At 35.1% G+C, this 21,563-nt stretch overlaps 1 protein-coding gene across 2 annotated transcripts in view; it reads right to left on the bottom strand.

The window, feature by feature from the left end:
• Positions 1-2,575: 2,575 nt before the first annotated feature.
• LOC119653242 (uncharacterized protein DDB_G0283357) overlaps positions 2,576-21,563 on the bottom strand; it is a 36,905-nt gene continuing 17,917 nt past the window's right edge. Inside the window, exons 2-4 of one of the 2 annotated variants that reach the window (XM_038057841.1) lie at positions 13,747-14,538; positions 9,009-9,900; positions 2,576-4,158 (exon numbers count right to left, since the gene is read on the bottom strand). In XM_038057841.1, the coding sequence (XP_037913769.1) occupies positions 4,113-4,158; positions 9,009-9,900; positions 13,747-14,538 (1,730 nt within the window). In that variant the 3' untranslated portion in view covers positions 2,576-4,112. Of the gene's footprint in view, positions 4,159-7,784; positions 9,901-13,746; positions 14,539-21,563 lie in introns of those variants that run through there. The other variant, XM_038057842.1, reaches the window with a different exon arrangement.

The raw sequence follows: 21,563 nt of genomic DNA on the forward strand, positions 1-21,563 counted from the left end.
AATGGCATGATCGATCGGGACAAGCCGACTCCGGTTCTGAACGGGACAAAGATTATCCTTGGAAGGGTGAGAAAGCAAATAATAAGTTTCCCTCAAAATTACAAAAAAAGAAAAACATAAAGATTTGACCAACCACGGGGAAAATCCTTGGAAAAAGGAGAGTTGACATAAAATTCGACGCCGAAATCGTCGAAGATGTTTGTCTCTTGTAGACATGGAATAGAAACCCTAAACATGAGAAACGGAAACTAACTCCGTTACTCCTACTCCACGTGGCAATAAGTCGAACTACTAACACTTTAAACATTTATTCTCATAAACAAATTGTATTGATGGTATCAGCCAATGTTGTGCAAAAAGTAGACCTTGCATTGGTCGACGCTCGAAAATTCAGCTACAATTGCTGATCATGATTGCCTGTTTTAGAATGGAACATTTATTGGAAAGCTTATCATTTTTGTTGCCAAGTGATTAATGACGCGCAACAGATGCAAACCACCTATTATCGCGTTCCGAATTGAATATCGTAAAGAAAGAAAGAAATAAGAAAAATTGAAAGCTGGTATATCAGAATAAAGATAAAAATTAAGTAAACGCTTATCTTCATATAGTGAGCGCTTAAGCGTTATGAAAAGTAAACGTAAACAAATCTCTTTGTTTAAGACATTCATGAAAGTTTTATGTGTCCATCTACATGCAAGTTACCCCCAGGGGAGTAACGACCAGGCCTCCATTCCAATTTCTAGGGAAGCTAGTATTAACAGTATGCGGGATTTTATGGTTCGCAATTAAAACGACTAAAATTAACGTATGGTCCAGATGAGAATTTAACATGCTTGCAGGTCATTCAAAAACTTGTACGAAGGGGATAAGCTCGTAGCCTAAGGTAGTCAGCGATGGCTTATCATCTCAGTACTGTGTGTGTGTGTTTGTGGTGGAGAAGCTTTTTATAGCCTCTTAGCACTCACACCGTGGTGGCCCATCGTACTCGGCTTCCCTGCCTAAGGGAATATCTCGAATTTGTTTATGTATCGCAGAATTTTCGTTAGTGAATGTGATGCTACTCATTACAATTGGAACACACAAAGATCTGATGTTTGATGCGCCCATTGGCGGGGCATTCACATAGAAAATGTGAAAATATGTCCAGCTAGTGAATTATGTCCTGCCAGAATACTACAATACGTCCTTCTGCCTTTCGACAGGATAAACTATTCAGCATGCATGTTAGTTTCTGACAAGAAGAGTTTGGTGTCTTTAGCAGCATTTAGGCTCTATCACCTGTCATTATGGGAAGCTTGCGTCCAGTTTATGAAGACATCCTTAGCCAATGCTACCGATACTCCAATTGTTGGTTCCGATCCCGGCTTGGCGGAGATTGAAGCCTGTTTTGCTAAGGCATCCGAGATTCCAATTCCATACTACATTACAGTGACCCACCGTAGTGAATCTAGAAATAGCCCTCAGTGCAGTCTGGCTATCGCTGCAGATTACCATGCACCAGCTGTCGTCAATCAACCAGTTTGCCGCCCGTAAGATCACATAAACTTCAGCTTGAAAAACCGTTGCATATTGTCCGGAAGGAAAAGCTCACTTCTCGATTTTATTCGAGACGTAGATTCTGGTTTTAGAGGCCTGTTTTATTTTTGAGCCTTCGTTGTAGAAGACATCCGTGTATCCCGCATATATTCCTCTGGGACTTCCCACTTCTATCTACGTTTCAGAGTAACTTCATATCTTCTACCAAACAGATATATAGGGACCCGAGAATCATAGAGCACTGTAAAAACTGGATTCATTTCGGCTTCCAATGTTCTGTGGTCTCCACGTCTGTTGTTTCTCTGTAGTCTAAGCGAATTAATTTATGAGCTGCTCTCAATGCACTGATTTGAATAAACATATCCAGGGGCTGCAAATTGAGTAATGCATTTACTCCGATAATTGCGAGACACAGTTCTTTGCAGTGTGGCTAGTTTACGGTGAAAACGTTTATGTCTCACCTTAACACACCACACTACGGATGCATAAGCAACGGCCTAATGATAGCAACGTAAATCTAGATCACTACATAAGGCTTGGTTCCTCATGTCGAGGCAAAGATCCGTTTGCACAGCCCATAGGCTGTGAGATCTCGTTTCAACATTACCTCTACATGTTTATTCCAAAGAAGCTTTTTATCTAGAATGACTCCCAGATATTTCACTTCTTCGGAAAGTTGTAGGGTTGTACCCCTCATCGCTGGGGGGCAAAGTCCATTAAGTTTTCTCCTTTTTGTAAATAGTACCAGCGTGGTTCCAGTGCGATTAACTGAAAGTCAACGCTTGAGGTACCAACTGTCACTCAAATGAACGGCAGCTTGTATATTTCTACCCACCGCTCCGAGATCCCCATTAATAATAAGCACAACCACGTCCTTAGCATAAGCTTGAGCGTGCACATCTCGGTACTGATAATGTTGATTGCGCGACTTACTGTTAGTGTAAATAACACCCCCTTTTTTATTTGGTTTTTTTAATAATTACCCTCGCAACAACCTACAACATCGTATCTGGAACTGGGAATTTGGGACACCGCCCTGTGATTAACTTTCTCGTTAAAAAAGATAATAGATCGAAATGGATTTTTGAAGAAATATCAAGAAGAAGATTCCGCAGTTTAATATACAGTGGTAGAAAATGGGCTATTCAAATAAGGGTGAGAGACTTGGAGGTGGCCAGTGACGGTAGTCGTCGAAAAAAAGGTTTGAAAAGTCGAAAAATTAGTACTGATGGATCGAAGAATTAAAATGGATTTTTTGTGGATGTTTTATGGTCATGTTTGCAGGACTTTTCAAATAAAGCCGGTGTTGCCATGCTATTTGCAATCGCGTTTTAACAATATTTACTGACCAGTATGATCCAGAGATTTAACCAACCCAGATTTTTTTCTGTGGGGTTTTATGAAATCACAGGTTTATGTGATCAAACCCCCGAGTCTGAATGTCTTAAAGGAGAACATCCATAAAAAATCCAGAATTTATTGCTAGGAGTGTTGAGAATATGAACCATTTCGATCAACCGGATTTCCTTCAGACAATGAGTACTCTCCTATTAATATTTCCGATATCATGCACTATAAATGGAGACAGTAATGTTCGCAATGCGAATCTCCCTTTTCATAAAGTTATTAGAGCTTTCTAGAACTCTAATCGCTTTTGATGAAATGCATGAGACATGTTTTTATTATATATAGACGAAATGGTTTCGCAAAATTGAATTGAAAATAAGTCAGTTTCTGACAATTTACGTTAGCAGTGGTAGGATGGTTGGAAAGTAATGTTAAACATAATGCTTCAACGACCATAGCTGATAGCATGAAGAAGAAAAAGGAAATATGACCTAGTTCAAAAGAAACTTCCGATAAATTACCAAGATGTTTTCATATAGAGCGAAATATATAGAAATATATTTCCCTGTCACATTAAAAGATCATTCCACGCGCTTTGCCCAGCGTATATATAACTCAAATCAAATAAATTTTTCTTTCACATACATATAAAACTAACGTGTTTATTTAATATTTCTCTTTTATGAATTACAATTACCATTCTTTCCACGCTACGGCATGTCATTGAATTTAGCGTAAAATTCTGTACAAATATAAAAACACACCTATTTTTCATATACCGGTAAGTGTACATACAAATAATCACCATCATAAAAAACATGTTCTACATGAGATGAAACGAAAAATAATTTAAGTACCCACAAGACTTTTTACAATATTTACCTAATCCAAACATCGTCTATGTTGAAATTTTATCTAAAGTAATATTTTGAATGAAATCAGGGTATTCACTGAAACTATTTTTTTGTGAAATTTAAAATAATTTTATATGACTTTAGTGTACTTATATCCCGTAATTTCATGTTTACTTCAACCTTTGTTCGATTTAAAGTAACTATCACATTCTAGCTAAATTATTAAATAAATAAAAATAAAACAACTTAAGAGATACATTTTGAAAATACAAAATGAATTATCTTGGACGTATAAATTTTTTAGTAGTCTTCGATGGAGAAAAAAAACATCTTAAAAAAATTCAGGATTGCACATGTGTAGTTGAAAGTATCTTAACTGGTTAGACATTTTCCTTTTTGCTTTTTCTTTTGATTAGGCCTACAATATACAGTTAATATAACAGTAAAAATAACACAATGCAAGTATACAGTGCTGTGAAAAAGTCAAACTTTCTCCCAAAATTGTTTGTTTTCAAGAGCGTTGCACTCTTACAATTTCCTTTTTGATAGATGCGGAAAAGTTTGTAAAAAGAAGAAAAAAGTTTAAGCGTTTTCTGTTTCTTGATGAGTTAACTCATAGCTCCAGGAACTATTATAATAATTCTGGGACATCAATACAACACCGAATAAAATTGAATAATCGATTTTTTAGCACGATCTGATCACCAAACGTTTATTACAGAATCCTATTTATCTTTTTCTCTAGAACAGAAGTGGAGCAAAAGGAACTTTCGATTCTGGGTGCTTACTCATAGCGATCGGGAACAATAATCATTAGATACTCTCTAATAGCTTATATCGAAATAACTCAATAGATTGAAAACATGACCCATGTATGAAAACCTCAAATCGATTTAAGGGATACTTGCCAGTATAATTCCAAAATATAATGAAAAAAATAAAAAAAAAATATAGTAATTCACTATTATTAACTCTAGTTAAACAGAGATGGATATCAGATCTATTTTGGGGTCTATATATTACATAGAGACATTTTGTATTTTTTTACTTCTCCCTTCCTTAGTTTGCAATCAATCATCAAGTTTGGTATTTGAAGCCGTAACTTGGAACGAGTATTCACGGGAAAAATTCACAAATCAGGAAAATGGGTACCCATTAACTGACTGAGAGGCAGAGGGAGAACAACAGAAAGAATTTTCTCCGTCGAATTGTGACGGGCGACTAGAAATGGATTTACTTTGAGAATTCCATATGCTTGGGTCCGTTGTGGCCACATCGTCTTTGAAACCAAGTCGGTTCGAGAGGAAAATAATCCTGCTTGTTTGGTAGGACCAAACAGGTGTGGTGTATCGTAAGATACTAAAGCCTAGAGAAACGGTAAATGCTGATCGTTACTAACTGCAAGTGGATAACGTTAAAGATCGGTTGGTAGCTCTTGTTTGGGAATTGGCTCCTTCCGGTTGATATTAATTTTTTGCAATGGAGCATGCATGGAATCAGTACCTCAAAAATAACGGGAAAGTTGAAAACTGGCTGAAAGAACAAACATTTTATTTGAAGTGGTATCCGATAACCTCTAGAAATTGGGAAAATGTATTGCTGCATATGGAGAATACTATGAAAAAAGACGTTTTTGCTTTTCTTTCCAATAAGCATCTCATTTTCATACAAAAAATACCGTTACTTTTCCCCTTTCCTTTTTTGTACCTGCCATAGGTGAAATTTTTCACATTTGCTAATAATATTTAACTCCTAGTGTGATGCGTATGAAGTTAACCATTATTGACATAGTACTTTCCAGATCAAATTATTTGCATAAATGACTCTTAAAAATAGTGCACAGGTGAAATTTCAACAATGTACAAGCGGGATTATTATGCATTCAAGCTTTCTCACATAAAGAGACACAAAGCCTTTGTTGTTGTTTTTGTTCGCGATAGATAGTTTGGTCTCGTCCTGGAAAATAGTCAAATTAGAAGATATTTCTAGGACTTTTATCAACGAAGGTCATTATAGTTTCACATATTCTTTTATCCTGCTCCCGATTGTTTTATTTGTACGTAGCCCGCAATATAAACGTTCTTAGTATGTCAAAATATTCACTTTAGTGTGATATGGACATTCCATATCTTGGGCTGCAGCAAATTTACACCAAAATGACAGCATGATGCTACATATTATGACCTATATTACTGTTAAACTTGATTAATCTAGGATGAGCTTATGTCCCACTCCTGTCACTTTGCAATCAATAGAGACCTCGATATCGCATATGACTATATTCGGTGAAACAAAAAAGATATCAACTTTTGCATATGTAGGGACACCCTTAAACGCAACGTAATATTATTCTATTCACCGCATGCACGGGAGTTCACGGTTTCAATATCGTCACCAAATTTCACATCCGTAAAAAAAAGCGTCTCAGTTGTCCAAAATTAATTTTAATAATTTAACAACCACGATTATTCCAATTCCCAGGCAAAGATCACTCATTTGTCCTAGTTTTGTTTTACTGGGAAGCGCATTCAATATTATGAAAATGGAATTATGGTGCTACTTTCAAATATTATAATGTCTTTTAACAAAACTAAAACATTTTTTTTTTTCAAGGAAAAAACTCCTGGTTTCATTAGTTATTAAAGAAGTAGCTAAAGTCTTCTGACTTTCGTCAGTAGAATTTGAAAGTGGATACATTCAAGCATTACTATATACATATACAAGTGAGGAATCTTCTACTTTGCCTTCTAAATTAAATTTTCCAAACAAGAAAATTTATATATGGTGGCTGGTCACTCTAATAGGAATGTTGAAGGATTTTGTAAATGGATAGTAAATAGAAAACAACGAGCACACTGGGTTTCACATGTCCAACAGTGCCAAATCATCTTCATGAAATTGGGAAAATCTCCAAACAAATGTAAATGAGTTTCACAATAATTGCCTAACACAAATGAGGGTCAATGTTGGATTGACTAGACTAATTAATAATCAATTTCTTTATTCCAACTCCGTTGTAAAACGACTACCAGTTCCAAGTTCTACATCAGCATTAACGTTGAAAACAGTATTGTTCTATACATTTTGTGTATTTTGAACTTTTACAACCAAGTGAAATAATCACGGCTATTATCTCTTATAAGCAACTGTAAAAATTAAATGTTGAATTGTAGAAAAAGAAACTTGCTTTGCTTAATAGGAAGAACGTGGTACTTCAACCCGGTAAGATCTCACCACGCAGCAAGGGTGATTCAAAAAGAAATTTTTGCTCATCTCCTTTATTTACCAGACTTCACCCCAACCGATTTATTTATTTAACACATCGCTCACCATAGCTAACAATAGCATTGACGAGCTCAAATGATTTTTGTATAGTGGTAACTTGTGGTTGTGTGAAACAACAGACATGGCAAACTGCTTTAGATGGAGCGATGGATTGGACCAGGACGCCAAGACCTTGGTACAAAATCGTGAACCAGACATCCTTACTAAGGCAGGCCTAGACTGGATATCGGTTGTTGCCCCATTGATGATGATCATCCGCCGAAAGACAAATCCATCGATAGCGCATATTACATGATATGGATCAATGGGTGCAGAAAGTAGAAAAAACAATCTTCAAGACAGATGAAAAACTGCTATTTCACTAAAACAGTATACTGCTCTACAAACTGAATGAATTCTACTTCCAAATGCCTCTACTTGTCAGATCTGATTCCCAACGACTATTTGTAGATTTCAAAAAAAAACTCCGGGGAAAGAGATTTGGCTCCGATGAAAAAATTATTGCAGAAACTGAAGCCTATTTTCAGAGGAAAACAAACCGTTCTACAAGGAAGCGTCCTGTCACCACTCCACTTGTTTTTGTTATGGACACCGTCACACGGGACATCCAACATCCAGCGCCCTATACACTGCTTTATAATAGCAAAAATGATCTCGAGCAACTTGTCCAAAAATGGAATGATCGCCTCATGCAACACGGTTTCAGATTGAATCTGAATAAAACTGAATTTTTTTCGACCGGTTCCCATGAAACAGGCCTCGCAACTATATTCAGATAAGGCATTTGATAGAGCCAAATGGCGAAGCCGATCACGACGAGCCGACCCCGCTTGTGAACGGGATAAAGGCTGAAGAAAAAGAAGAAATCTTATAAAATAATTGGTCAGTAATGAATACCCTATATATATGAATAATAATAATCGTTGGCGCGACAATCCAATTGGATCAGGGTCTTGAAGTGTGTTAGAGCACTTCATTCGAGACCGTAACGTCAAACTAAAGGATTACAGTACCCTGTAGGAGGCAATGTGCGCTCTCTCGTGATTATTACCCTGATTTGAATCCAGTTATTCATTCACAACAGAGTCGACTGGTATCCGACGTCAACTCGCGTTGCAAATCTTCACAGCCACCAGTGAGATTTGAATCGCGACTTTCCGTACGACAGCCTAGTGCTCTTTTCACTGAGCTATCCGGAATAGTTGAATAAAATTTCATAAGTTTTTCATTTCTTACCGAGGGTCTGACCTACCAGCAAAATATGTATTAATATTTTCACCTATCTGCAAATTAATTGTTCACCATTTTATACCCATGCAATTACCAGAGATTGCTTGAAAGCATTATATTAGGCAAAAGATATGGCGGAGACATTGCATGAATGCATCATATCATCATATTTTAACTTGACCAAATTATTCAAATCGCACGATGTTGCATCCTAGCGAAGTAAATTCGAGACAATAGTGCCTTTAAACTTTTTTTTATTATTTTCAGATACTATATTTCGGAAAATCCAACCTACACATTGATTGAGTAAAAAATAATACTTTCTTTTTCAACCAAAGAAGGGAATATTTTACTCATCAACCTTGGGAGCAAATAATGGAAAGTATCAATTAAACATTGTTTTTATTGAATTCACGAACGAAACGAATTCACAACCAAATTCTTGAGGATTCAAGACAATGGTGTGTTTAAAGATATTCGGTACGGCATTGTTACTGCTAATTAAGCAAATGTTTCCGACTTTGTTAATCCTTCCAACGGAAAGAGAATATTCGTAACTAGAAGATTCTGAATTTACACTAAGCAATACTGAATATAATAGGATCCCTTATTGTTCGGACCGATTTACGTTTTCTTCTTTTCATAGTTGCAAATTTAGTTTATAATTTTTCACAGCCTTGTATCATTGTAATGGAATTTCAAATCATATTCTAATAAAATTGAAAAATTTGGTGAATGAGAGAAACAACCTACATTGCTTCCATTTTGAATGAAGGCTCAGTCGGAGATAGTGTTATAGTTGATATCATATTTGACTGTGGGGAATTATTTGAATCCTGTGACACACTAGGGCATTCCTCGGCCGGCGAAGATGCGACTGAAACTACTGATGATGTTGAAACATTCGTATTGCTTACACTTCCTAGATTTAAACCATGGTTATGGTTACTATTTTGATCGTCATTGTTGGACGGAGGCGGCGGTGAGTCCAGCGGTGATGATTGGATTGCTGGTGAGTTTAAGTTTTCACTTTGGCTGCGACTTGTTGGACTATTGCTCATGATTGGTGTTATTTGTAAACTAGATGGTGCTTGAAAGTTATTCAATTGTGACGAGCTCTGCGATGGTATAGAGTTCAGCATTGGTGTAATGTTAGAGAGATGCATCAAATTGTTTTGTGAAAAGACGTTCTGCATCATATTTTGGATCACAGCCGCGTTGTTGGCTTGTTGTATACTGTTTGAATGATGGTGTAGTTGGTGATTTGATACATTCGACATTTGCTGGTGTGGTAAGTGAATGTGATGTGGGTGCTGGGCATTTTGTGAGGCCATTCTCATTGCATTACCACCGATACTTGAGCAATTATTGTTATTCAATCCAAGTCCCGGGGGCGTTACCATTTGATTTGCCAAATCATTAGTATGAGGTCCTTTAATGTGAGGCGGATGGTTATGAATACCAGTTGCAGATATTACACGTCCCTGATGTGTTATACACCTCGCTCGGCACATTGATATTCGATATGACTTGCAAAGCCAATACGTTTTCATTCCTTGCTGTGTCGCCACTGTATTGTTTCTGTTGAAGATACAGTTTCCATGCAGTAGAGATGTCGACGATAGCATTGTTATAGCGCTACCAGCTGCAATCATGAGTTTTTTTTTGGAAAAAAAGAGAAATTCAAAATGTATATTGTCCTGATCGTACTTTTTTCTACATTTTTTAACATTCAGCTTTAGGAATAAATAAATTTACGGATGTGCAAAAAATCTAAAACGTGTTTTCACAAAATAAATTATAAATTTGTACATCATATCGACAGAATTTGAAAGTTAGTTGAATTAAAAAGTGTTTGAAATTAAATAAGCAGATGCTCAAAACAGCTAACTATCGTTAAGGTGTTTAAAAAATATATTTACAGAAAAATAAGAAGCGGTTAAAATTATGTTGCTAAAGCAAAGACTGCAGAACATCATTTGGTTAATTTGAAGTTATCCTTTCCATAGCAGACTGAGACAGTATGAAATAAAATTAGCATGTTGAACTAGCCTGAAGGAATCTAGCTTCAATTTGTAAAATATCAATACTGAGTTAATGGCGAGGAGCTGTGCTCATCAATTGGTAGCGATGAGATCATAAGTGTATTGGTGCTCACGCTCTTCTCAGCATAGTAGTGAGGCAGCCTCTGATGAGTTGCCTCGCCTGTCCTCTTTTTGTATCATAAATGTTTACTGTTCAATAGAAAACTTCAGTACTAAGAATATTGAAAACTTATCAAATTCAGGGACCGAACATATTTATAAAGTGGACTATTTGTTCAAGAAAAATTAGAAATTACATGATCTGAGTGTGCAGGTAAAATTAAAGGGTTTGGGAATTAAAGATTTTGTTTAATTAGAAAATAAGGACAACCTTTTTTATTTATTTTCAAACTATCTATTATCATGAAGAATTCGGTTTGAGGAAAAACTCCTATAATTTTTCTTTACTAGTAGGATCTAAAGTAAAGGATTATTTTTAAACACAAACACAAACAAAGACAAGATTATTTCCTCTGTGAAAAGACAAAATACCTACGGTTGGGTGGAATTCTCAAAAGATCCATTTTCATTGATTGGGTGAAGCAGAAGCAAGTAAAGATATCAGAATCAGAATTGTTGAATGGAATCTTATTAAAAAAAACATTCTGTCATATACAGCTACGCTTTACAGACTGTTTTGATGTGAAAAGAAGTGCAAATAACATCCTCCATCCTGGGTAGCATTATTTCGACCAACCGGAAACATTTAGAATTGCCGCTTCTAGAAGTAGAGAGCCCCTTCAAATGAAAATCAATTGTCTGCAGAGATTCCTATATTGTCGGTTTTAGGTTAGGCCAGATTCGGCCTTTTATTTATAGGCAAATGACACCCTTTATTAATCTTCTTCTTAAAAGCTAATAAACCGATCGGTGAGGATCTTTTTGCGCTTTATTTAGCATAAGTTACTGAAAAAATTGACCATTTTTTATGAAATTCAATAAGAGTGTTTGTAGAGTAGTAAACACTCCCTATTTTTAACTTTTTCTTTTTCTTGTCTGTTCTTGAAAATGTCAATGTAACAAAACTTTGCTAAATGGCTCGAAAGGAGCTGTATTGAAATCATTTTCCTCGGACAAATGTACATGACCGTAACAAACCTTAACTTTATGGTAAAGCGATTTTTCTATTGGGGTTTGAAGAAATACCTTTCCTTTTGTTTTGAACGAATAGTCGAACGATGCTTTTCTATGATTTCGGCAAACTCGACCAACATGGAGAATCTGCCATTTAAGATGTACACATCGAAAAACGAAATGCATCACGTACACTTTGAACTGAGAATCAATGCTTTCACCACCTTAACTTTTCATAAAGGTGATATTGATGATATTCATATCAAAATATCCAGAATTGCTTATAGAATTTTCCTCAAGTTGAAAAGCAAACTATTAATTTTTTTAAAATTTTTGAATTTTGACCTTGCTTTGAAGAAAGTAGGGCGGGTGAATTCATACTATAACAGCTCAAGTGCGGGACAACCACAATTATGGAGAGAAGACTAGCTCAAGAAACAATACTGAAATTATTCTTGAAAAAAAAATTAACTAGAATGATGGTAACAACGCAGTACTTATCAAAACGGACTTTTCGTCAAAGTTCACACCTAAGTTTTGAAAATAATTCCCATTTAACAGAAGTAGACTACAATAATTATATTCAAAAGAATAGGAAAACGGTTATTCGACGCCAATCTGGAAAATATTTATTAATTGGACACCACTGTATCAAATTACTTAGCTTGGAGTGGCAGAATTAATAATTTTCATCCAGTGACATATAGTAAGCTGGATAAATGAGAACTGAAAAGAGGGGAGGGAAGGGAGGAAATCAATAAAAGAGAGCTTAGAACTCTGCCCTGGAAAAATAGAAGCGAGATTGTAAATCAATGAAATAGACTCGGCAAGATTTACATGCAATCACTTATTTTTGGAGATTTATGAATGCAAATGCATACAAAAGGCAATAAAGATGTAGGGACATTAGAAAACGTAGAGACATATCAATCTGCACAGCAAACGCCCTTATTTCGCAGTTGAATCTTGGATTGCAGAAGAAAAAGCCATGTTTGAACGTGCGGAATACAGTTGATGGGTTGTTAATTTTTTTTCTGCCTTGGAACCAAATTTCTAGATACTGATGGTTCTTTCTCTGTTTCTTTATTGAGAAATGTCAATCCACATCTTATTTAGTATCTTATATGGATAATTGTGATTAACACAACTTAGCTTCTGATGTTATTTTTCAACTGAACCCGACCTTTTGGAATGACTAGATATATACATATGATAGGGCGTAAGGTATCTTTTTGATAACGCTGAAGTTCTCAATTCTCGAAATGTTCTCACTCGAAAATTGTGAAAGTTTTCAGGAAGAGATACACAAGGAAATCTATTGCATTAAACTATTATAAAACAACTATCTTCTCGGCAAATGACCTTATACTTGATACTCTCATTTATTTTCTATTGATAAAACACTAAAAATTTAATACTAATGATCTCAAATCTGTAGAAATAAATAGATGCTTAGATTATAACAAGTCAGTTGGCTGTTAGTAAAGTAACGCTGCTTATGCAACAACACCATATCAACTAAGGAAAAATCAACAACACGATATTTTGAATTTTTCAACATCATCTTGAACATAGAGATAAACCTTTAGATTTAGGTTTCCCAATCGAAATCATTTCACATGTTCACTTCGTTGTAAAATCTTTTATTTTCGAAACATCTAGAGATCTATCAAAGAGAAGCAACAATTCAACCTTTTGACTTTTATATGGAGAACATACATACATCGTATGAACATGTGTTGATCACACAAATGGCCTTATAAGTACATAAAACGAAAAATAATAAGACATCTAAAGAAGAATGCTGACATCAGAAAACACTGGGAGAATTGTTATTCTAGAAGAGCGTGTTGTGAATGTTTGTTAATATAAAAGTATAAAATCATATTTACGTGTAGTGCAAATAGATAACAGCGTATAAATTCAAAGAAATAAAACATAACAAAAATGGTTAATTTTTTCTGAAAACAAGAGATAATAATATTGAAGTTTGAAAAAGTCGTTATTGCTTAAAACGAAAAATCATTAGAAAATGTAAACTGATTGATAAAAATAGCACACTCTACTACTACTCTATGGATTAGACTCGTGTTAATATAACTTTTGAAGATAATATGCATGACTATAATGCGTGAAGCGTGATCAGAGAACAGGAAGCAATGAAGCAAAGAGATCTTTGAAATGTTATATTCTGTTAGAAGTAATGCTACTGACAAAAGGCGTTATTTTGTAAATTTAGCAAATGATAAAATGTTATAATACGCTTTAAACTAATTCGAAGATCTCTTTCTAAATATACACTTTACAATATGTACTGATATCCTTGGACTTACCTGGAGGTATATCCATGTGGTTTCCAGCGCCCTTTGGATAGTCATTACTCATATGGAGCTCATTTGGATATTCGACTGAAGATTTCTGATACAAATTATAATCAAAGTTGAATGGAGGTGGTATACAATTTCTGCTCGAACCAGGGCTTGAGGGCATTTCCCCACTCAGCTCTCGTTTCACATTATTTAAATCGAACTTGGGTTCGATCATGGAGATTTGTGGTATTGGAGGCATAAAAACTTCATCCGAGCTCATGTGGTCCATTGAATCGCTGCTGTTCATCGTATCATTATCACCATACTCAGAATTACGCTTATATGGACGTTTCCCGTACAAAGAAATTGGATCCGAGCTGCCATATTCGTTTATCCTTTTGGATGCATTTGCTGAAGATGATGATGAAGCTGATGATGCATTTGCTCCGGCACCCATTGACGTTGACTGGTTTTCCGATAACACTTTGTTCATCGAATATATTGATGAGTTTATTTTTGTTTCGATTACATTTCCACCACTTTGTTGGTTTTCATTGCCACTTCCTGAAGCTGAACTGTGATGACTGCTGCCACTGTTATTCCCACTGTTACTTCCACTGCCACTTTTACTTGCATTATTGTTTGGTGTATGACTAGGAGATTTCTGAGATGTTGATGTCGCCAGACCTTTAATTTGGAGAGTTTGTGCAATTTTCATGAACGAAGATAATTCAGTGTGTTTAACATTAACAACGCCTTGGTACATGAATTGAAGAAGTTCAGACATAACACTGTAGCCAACATCCTTGAGTACAACTGAAATTTAAAGAAAAAGAAAAGAACTTTGAAATTGATTTCAAATTATTCTGTAATATATAATTAATATTTGGAAGTGTAGGCAATAGCATATAAATGGCTAGGTAGAGAATTTACCCAACGGATGGAGATATTCATGCCAAATCTGCATATCAATTGCGAATAAATATTAATCGGGAAGTAGTAGCACCTTTATATGATAAATTGGTTGCTGATTCTCCTTACACCAACGCTTGCTAGATATATAAATTGATCAATGCCCTGAAGAATCGTGGCTTTGATCGTGTTTATCTTTAGTCTGGCTCTACTAGATTCCTTCGAACTCAAGCGCCATTCGGCTATGCTTCATAGCTCGGTAAAAGAAAACACGGATGTAATCAACCATCAGTCATGCTCCCCATGTTCCCTGGACAACGTGGCACGAAAAACGTCACCGATAACAAGAAGGGAGTATTATTGGCGAACGAATGCACTTTTATCGGACAACTTTGATCCCAAATTTTAACTTGATGCAGCACGTGATATATGCCGCCTTGATATTAGCCATTAGCTTATCCGGAATCTCATCAAGCTTAAGCCGGACTCGCTGGTCACAAATCTGAAATATGTTTAGTTGAAAGTGTTAAGCTTTATGAAAGATGTAGAGCTTCAATATTACTATTAAAACTGAACCCACAATTCCTTGGGTTTACATTCTCATTGTGAAGGGTGGTCCATATATAGCTAGGGAAAATTTAACTTCTCCTAACTTGATAGGTGTGGATCTGCATGGCGAGATTTAGAGGTATGGCAGAAATTAGCTTCAATATAAGAAATAAAGTAAATTTTCAGTATATTGTTCTGGCGGCATCAAATGCTTTAAGCAAAATTTCCATGAGCCACCCTAAACTCTCAAAAATGCAGTAGATACTGTCATTAAAACATATAATATGAACCATGCAAACTGTTTGCGCCTACTTCATCTTCAAGGAAGGACAATATGCCACAAAGCACTTACTAGGGCATTACTTATTTGTTCTCTTAAAGTAGTAAGTACTATCGATATTTTGATAAAATGTAGTGCTAACCTACAATCTATTTTAGAATCTCTATATATGGTGGCCATAGACGCTATTGTATGGCATAGGTTGCCATTAAGTGAAGCGAAACGCTACAAACTCATGATATTGTACCATTCAAGAAAATGGCTTCCGTCTATCAGAAATAAGGTTTTGTTTTCCATAGCATTTTAAGAATAATCAGCCTCGACAACTAAGGGGATACAACTAAGCATTAAGCATTGCTGCCGCCAAGTACCCAAATGCCATCAATATCACCTAAGATTTGTTATAATTCAAATTTACTACTGAAATAAATGCTAGTCGAAACTAACTTGCAATCATCTACTTCTCATTTAAGACTATGAGGCAAATTCAATAAAATGAAAAGTTTTGAAGAATATATATTTTATTCCCGAGATTTTATTACTAAAAATGACTATTGATAATTATTTGATCATATCAGATTGCAGATATGGACGCTTGCTCAAACTGTTTACCCTACGTAATCGATCTTTTAAAATGAGAACACCCGAAAACCTCCTATGATATATGAGTACGATTTCACTATCTCAAACTAAATTTTAAATGTTTTATGGTCTTAAGATATCTGTGCACTGTATCTAGTCATAAATTTATCAAAAATACTCATATATGAAATTTCTTTCAATGTTTCTGCTCCCGTACGGTTGGTTTAAAAACTTTAACCTTAAGATAAAGACTTAAACAATCGTTAGATAAAAATCCAATATCTATGGCAAATGAACCATTTTATTTAAAAAAAAAGTTTGTGAATTAGTAGTATCATAAATTATCGACTTATTTCTAATGTTCGGCGCTTTTGAGAATTGTTACTGGGTGAAACTCAATCAAGTTTAGAAAATATAATTTGCCGAAATGAAATGGGGGAACCAACGAAGATGCATATCATTATGATTATATAAGTATCCTCTTAAATTAAAGATAAGGTGAAGTAGATAAATTTCTTCAATTTGTGTTATATGCAAAAATATTTTACAGAAAAAGTAAAGTGTAAATCATAGATAGCAATAAAAATGTGGAAAGTTCTCGAACTAACAGCTTTTTGGAGATACATTAAAGCAAGACTCAAACTGAACGACTTTGCAATTCGCCTCACAAAAAGTACATTAAATCAGAACAATCGTAGCAGGAGAATAATTCAGACTAATTTTAGTTCCAAAAAGTTATGTATGCTTTTCACGTTTCCCTTTCTTCGCTATTGTCTAACGGATTTAAAATTATAATAGATATTTTTTTGAAGGGGGAGTGGTATGTTACATGACTCAAACTGTGTAACTAATATTTAAATCCAAGTCCAAAGTGAGTGACAAAACGTCGTCGATTCGTTGATGGAAGATGAGCATCTTATTCATTCAAAATTCCTTAATCTAGTTTTTCATTTTTATAGATATGAAAACGACTAGTGGATAAAATAAATGACTATTCGGTTCCTAAGCAGATAAGCTTGAATAAACTGGAAGGCTGCGCCTGAAATGTATTGTGAGGGAGAACCAGCACCTCTCTTCAACCCTCATACTTACCACCCAAGCTGCAAAAATATAAAGCGAAAACGGCTTTTTGCTTTCTATCAGGTCAGGCGCTGCACCTCTGCCTTGGGAACAGCGTGACCGAAGTCGTTCGCAGATGTTAAACGCTCCATTATATAATTCACAAAATACGACATGACTGTAAATTATATTGAGCGTAAATCCGTCAATACTTTGGGCCAAGGCTTGGGCAGAGTTGAAATATGTTCGACCCACAAACAGTGAAACGATGTTAATAGTGACTTTATCTTTGACAAGTTTCGTACAACTTTTTATCCTCTCAATTATTGTCTTCATTCATGTGCGCATACATGAGTTCATAATTCACTTAAAATAAAAACAAGTCGGAATACCGGAAGCTGATGCTTCAGGTATAAAGGTTTTGTGCTCAGCTTATGTGAAAAACTTTCTGCGCACATTTTTCCATTCGTATATGGCTAAACACCCAAAATATTCCTCCATATTTTTTTCAAACTAGAAGATATACGTACATATTACAGACGTAGATATTATGCTCACCATAAACAGACAACCCATTACCGAATACTATATTTATACATGCATGTATATAAATTGATCGTACACATATTTCTGATTTACTTCGTGCACAAAGCATAGATATGTATGTACATATACAGTACGTATATGGAACACCGTTGTTTTAATCTACAAATGTATCTATCAGAATTGGACGCTACCCCAAAGCTTCATTAACATATGCATATAACTATATACATATCTCTGTCTCGAGTAATAGATATTGATATATAAATGATCAAAAAACTTAAATGTTTCCCTGCGACCTCCCCCCCATTCATATGACCTTTCTTTGTTGTGCTATTGACGAATTGATATGTTATAATGACGTCATGCACGTTTTAGAATGCACGAAATTCACATAAAATATAAAAGTTTCACCTTCTATAACTTTGTTAATAATAATTGGATTTCTTTCAAATTTCCCAAAATTATGCCTTACGTTACCCCTTACGCTTGTGCACTTGTACTTCTGGGATGAATTTAAGAGAGATTTCCGACTAAATTTCTAAAATATGCTAATGTATTATTATTAACTTTATTTGTGCACATTTCGGAACGGGATGTATTTTGAGGCCTAGATTTCGTTTAGATACATCACGGTGATTTTCAGATTTTTCGGTTAGGTGGGTTCTGAGAACGAGATCTGTTACACTTTTTGGAGATCATAATTTGACCCTTCACTTCATTGCATTTCACCCGATATCAAATATGGAAAAGTACTAAATGAGCACTTTCATTTGATACCCCACACGACCGTATTTTTTGAACAAAAATTGCACTACCCTTTCGCAAAATGACGCTACTTGCTATATGTAAAGGGATTCACAGACTACACGTTCTCACCAAATTTCGTGGTTATCGGTGTAGCCGTTTCCGAATAAATAAAGTGTAACAGACAGATATCGACTCGCTTCTAATAAGGATTTGTTTCACGCAAAAGCTTAAAAACAGCAGGTAACAGAAATATCTATACGTAAAAATAGAAATTACAACAACTTCTTAAGTGTTTAAGTCAAATTTTAGAATAAAAGGATTTAAATCTATAGAATAGAACACAAACAGAAATTAATCGTTAAATTCGATTATTCAGTCATCAAATGCTGGGGTACATCATAAACGGAGAGATATTCATGGCAACAATTCTTTACGATATCAAATTTATTTTCAGCACTGAAGGAAATATTGAATCGACGGAGAACGGTCTATTCTGTTAAAAATTAGAACAATACACCGAACATATATTTTACATATTCAAAAAATGAATCTAATTGAGGTTGATGAAATACAAATGAGACAACATATATTTTTCGACAATGAAAGTATAAGTTTGGACTAACCCGCACAAAACATTGATTTTATAATTGTCGATTCTTTATTTATCTCATATTCAAAAATGCAGATCTCTCCGAATGCAGCAATTATACAGGAATTACGTTGTTGAATATTGACTATTAGACATTCTTCGATATTCTGTCTAACAGACCAACTCATTAAACCCACAACATCAACGACAAATACCAACCAGGCTTCTCCCCCGGAAAATCAATATCCGATCAGATATTCTCCATGCGGTAGGGTAAGTAAAAGCTTCTGGATACAATTACAAATTTTACCACGTTTTCAACCACTTCAAGGCTACCTAATAACGTTGCCAGCGTAAAACTTCACACGGCCACAAGAGAAATGAACGTCCTAACATAATTGTTTACGATGATCAGGCTCACCACGAATAATGTAGGGGCACATATTAAAGTAGTCAGATTGCTGCCAGCCGCATTCAATATTTCCAACGAGCAGCTATAGGGAGATGTACCATTGTGTGTCCTTTTTAATCTGACATTGGAAAAAGTGATGCGAAATTCAAAAGTGAGCATGAGTGTTGTTATCCTCATTAAGTCGAGCCAATTGTTTTCGTCCAGTTTGCGTAGGCAACACATCAACCATATTCATGGTGACGGCATCGCATCAAGAACAGCGACGCTGGTCAATTACGGTTAGGAAAACGCAACTTCGAAGATATTAAATCATTTCTCTATTTGGCATCAAAAACTATAGCCCGAAACAACATGAACGAGGAAATCTGCACACAACTGTTGGCAGCCAAAAGAGCCTATTTCGGTCTATCAAAATCCTTCCGCTTTCCATAAAGTCAAAAACCTTATTATACAAGACCACGATCTTACCAGTCTCCATGAAAAGGTGTAGCCTATTCTTCGTGAATGATTAAAAGCAATCTGTGACTGTACAATAGTGTGTATTTTTATAATCTACACCAGTAGTTTGAAATCTAAAACGGAAAAAAATATCTATGAATAGTGGCAAAATTAGTTGCTTATTCAACAGAGATTGCATCAATCAATTATACGAGGCGAACTTCAAAACCAATAGTTGGGGACATCGGTACTCATTTGAGAGCATTATGTTAAAAGAAATTTATTCATGTTCTTGTTAAGATGTCATAAAACTTCTCTGCAACACTGCTTTTAAAAGTATAATTTCCAATTTTCTCATAACTTATCGGAAGCCTATTGCCCACGCTCGACGTGAGGAAGCTGATAAAACATCTATCCAATAGGTAAGCAATGATTGACATAAAAAATCAAATGTCTCACTTACAATTGGGTAATCATTTATTATTCAAAAAGGAGAAAAAAATTTGACCAATCAGATTTAGATTTTAGATACTGTGAATTTATCAGTTTTGTTCCATATATTAACCACATGGCAACATGCGGATTTATCAAAATAAAATGATCAATTTATTTCAATTCTAAGAGGAATTAGTATCCACTTCGTCGTTTAATGATTATTGATATCAAAGTGCGATTTGTTTGCTCCTTCTTCACTTTGTTGTTTTCAATATTTCTCCTTTTCTTACCCACAACTTACTTGGACTTATTATTCTAGATAGTGTAAGATACGGGTTAGATAAGATCGAAGTAGGATTGGGCAATAATCTGTAGAAACAATTGATTTTTCAAGTGGTTTGTGAATTTATCTAGTTCAATTATTTATAAATATATATGTGCTTGCTTTGTTCGTTTGCAAAACAAAAAAGTATCCATATCTTTTTTGTGATAAATTGATAAAATGGCCTCTTTTGAACTTAGAAAAATCAATTCAATTCATCTGATTATATCGCTAGCATGAAATGCGTTTTCACGTTGAGTACGACTTTGAATGGGTTTTTCCCATGTGCTGCGGTATCTAACTCATAGAGACCATGACTGACAATACCTAGGTATTAAGATAATAAAAAATAAAATTTCACAGAATTAATTGTAGACAAATTTGACAAATTCATATTGAAAATGAGAAAATATAGGCAAACACAACATAAGTTGAAGTGAAACCTGGATCACATCAATTTTGGAATCTGATTTCGGTTGGGTTCTGACTCGCAGTGTTTTGGATGCAGTAATATTACATAATTCAATTTATAGTCTGATTTCACGAAATATATTGTCACACCGAATGCAATACATCTAGCTGCCTAATGAAATCAAAGATTTCATTATATTTCTTTGCGTAAAACTAGGGACTCTTCAGAACCGATGATTTTTTTTAAAGATCGGAATGACCCTTTTTAACCTATCTCGTTGTCCTTGCAATTGGGCAACAATTGCTCACTATCAGCTATTATCGCAGGATGGGCGCTTTTGTCATCCGCGTTTCAGATGAACCTCACGCATTATCCTGCTGATTTTCAGAGCAATAGGATTACTTGCAATATTTCAACAGCTAAAAAGAAAAGAATGGCTATTCCGAAACAAACGATCAACAGAAAACTATCATTTGTATAGTATGGGTTTATTAGATACACATGTCTTTTGAAAGTAAGCCTTTGTGATTGACGGCAGTTTTAAAAGTCTCTCGAAGA

The sequence above is a fragment of the Hermetia illucens genome, chromosome 3 (assembly GCF_905115235.1).
Source record: "Hermetia illucens chromosome 3, iHerIll2.2.curated.20191125, whole genome shotgun sequence".
NCBI classification, from domain to species: Eukaryota; Metazoa; Arthropoda; class Insecta; order Diptera; family Stratiomyidae; genus Hermetia; species Hermetia illucens.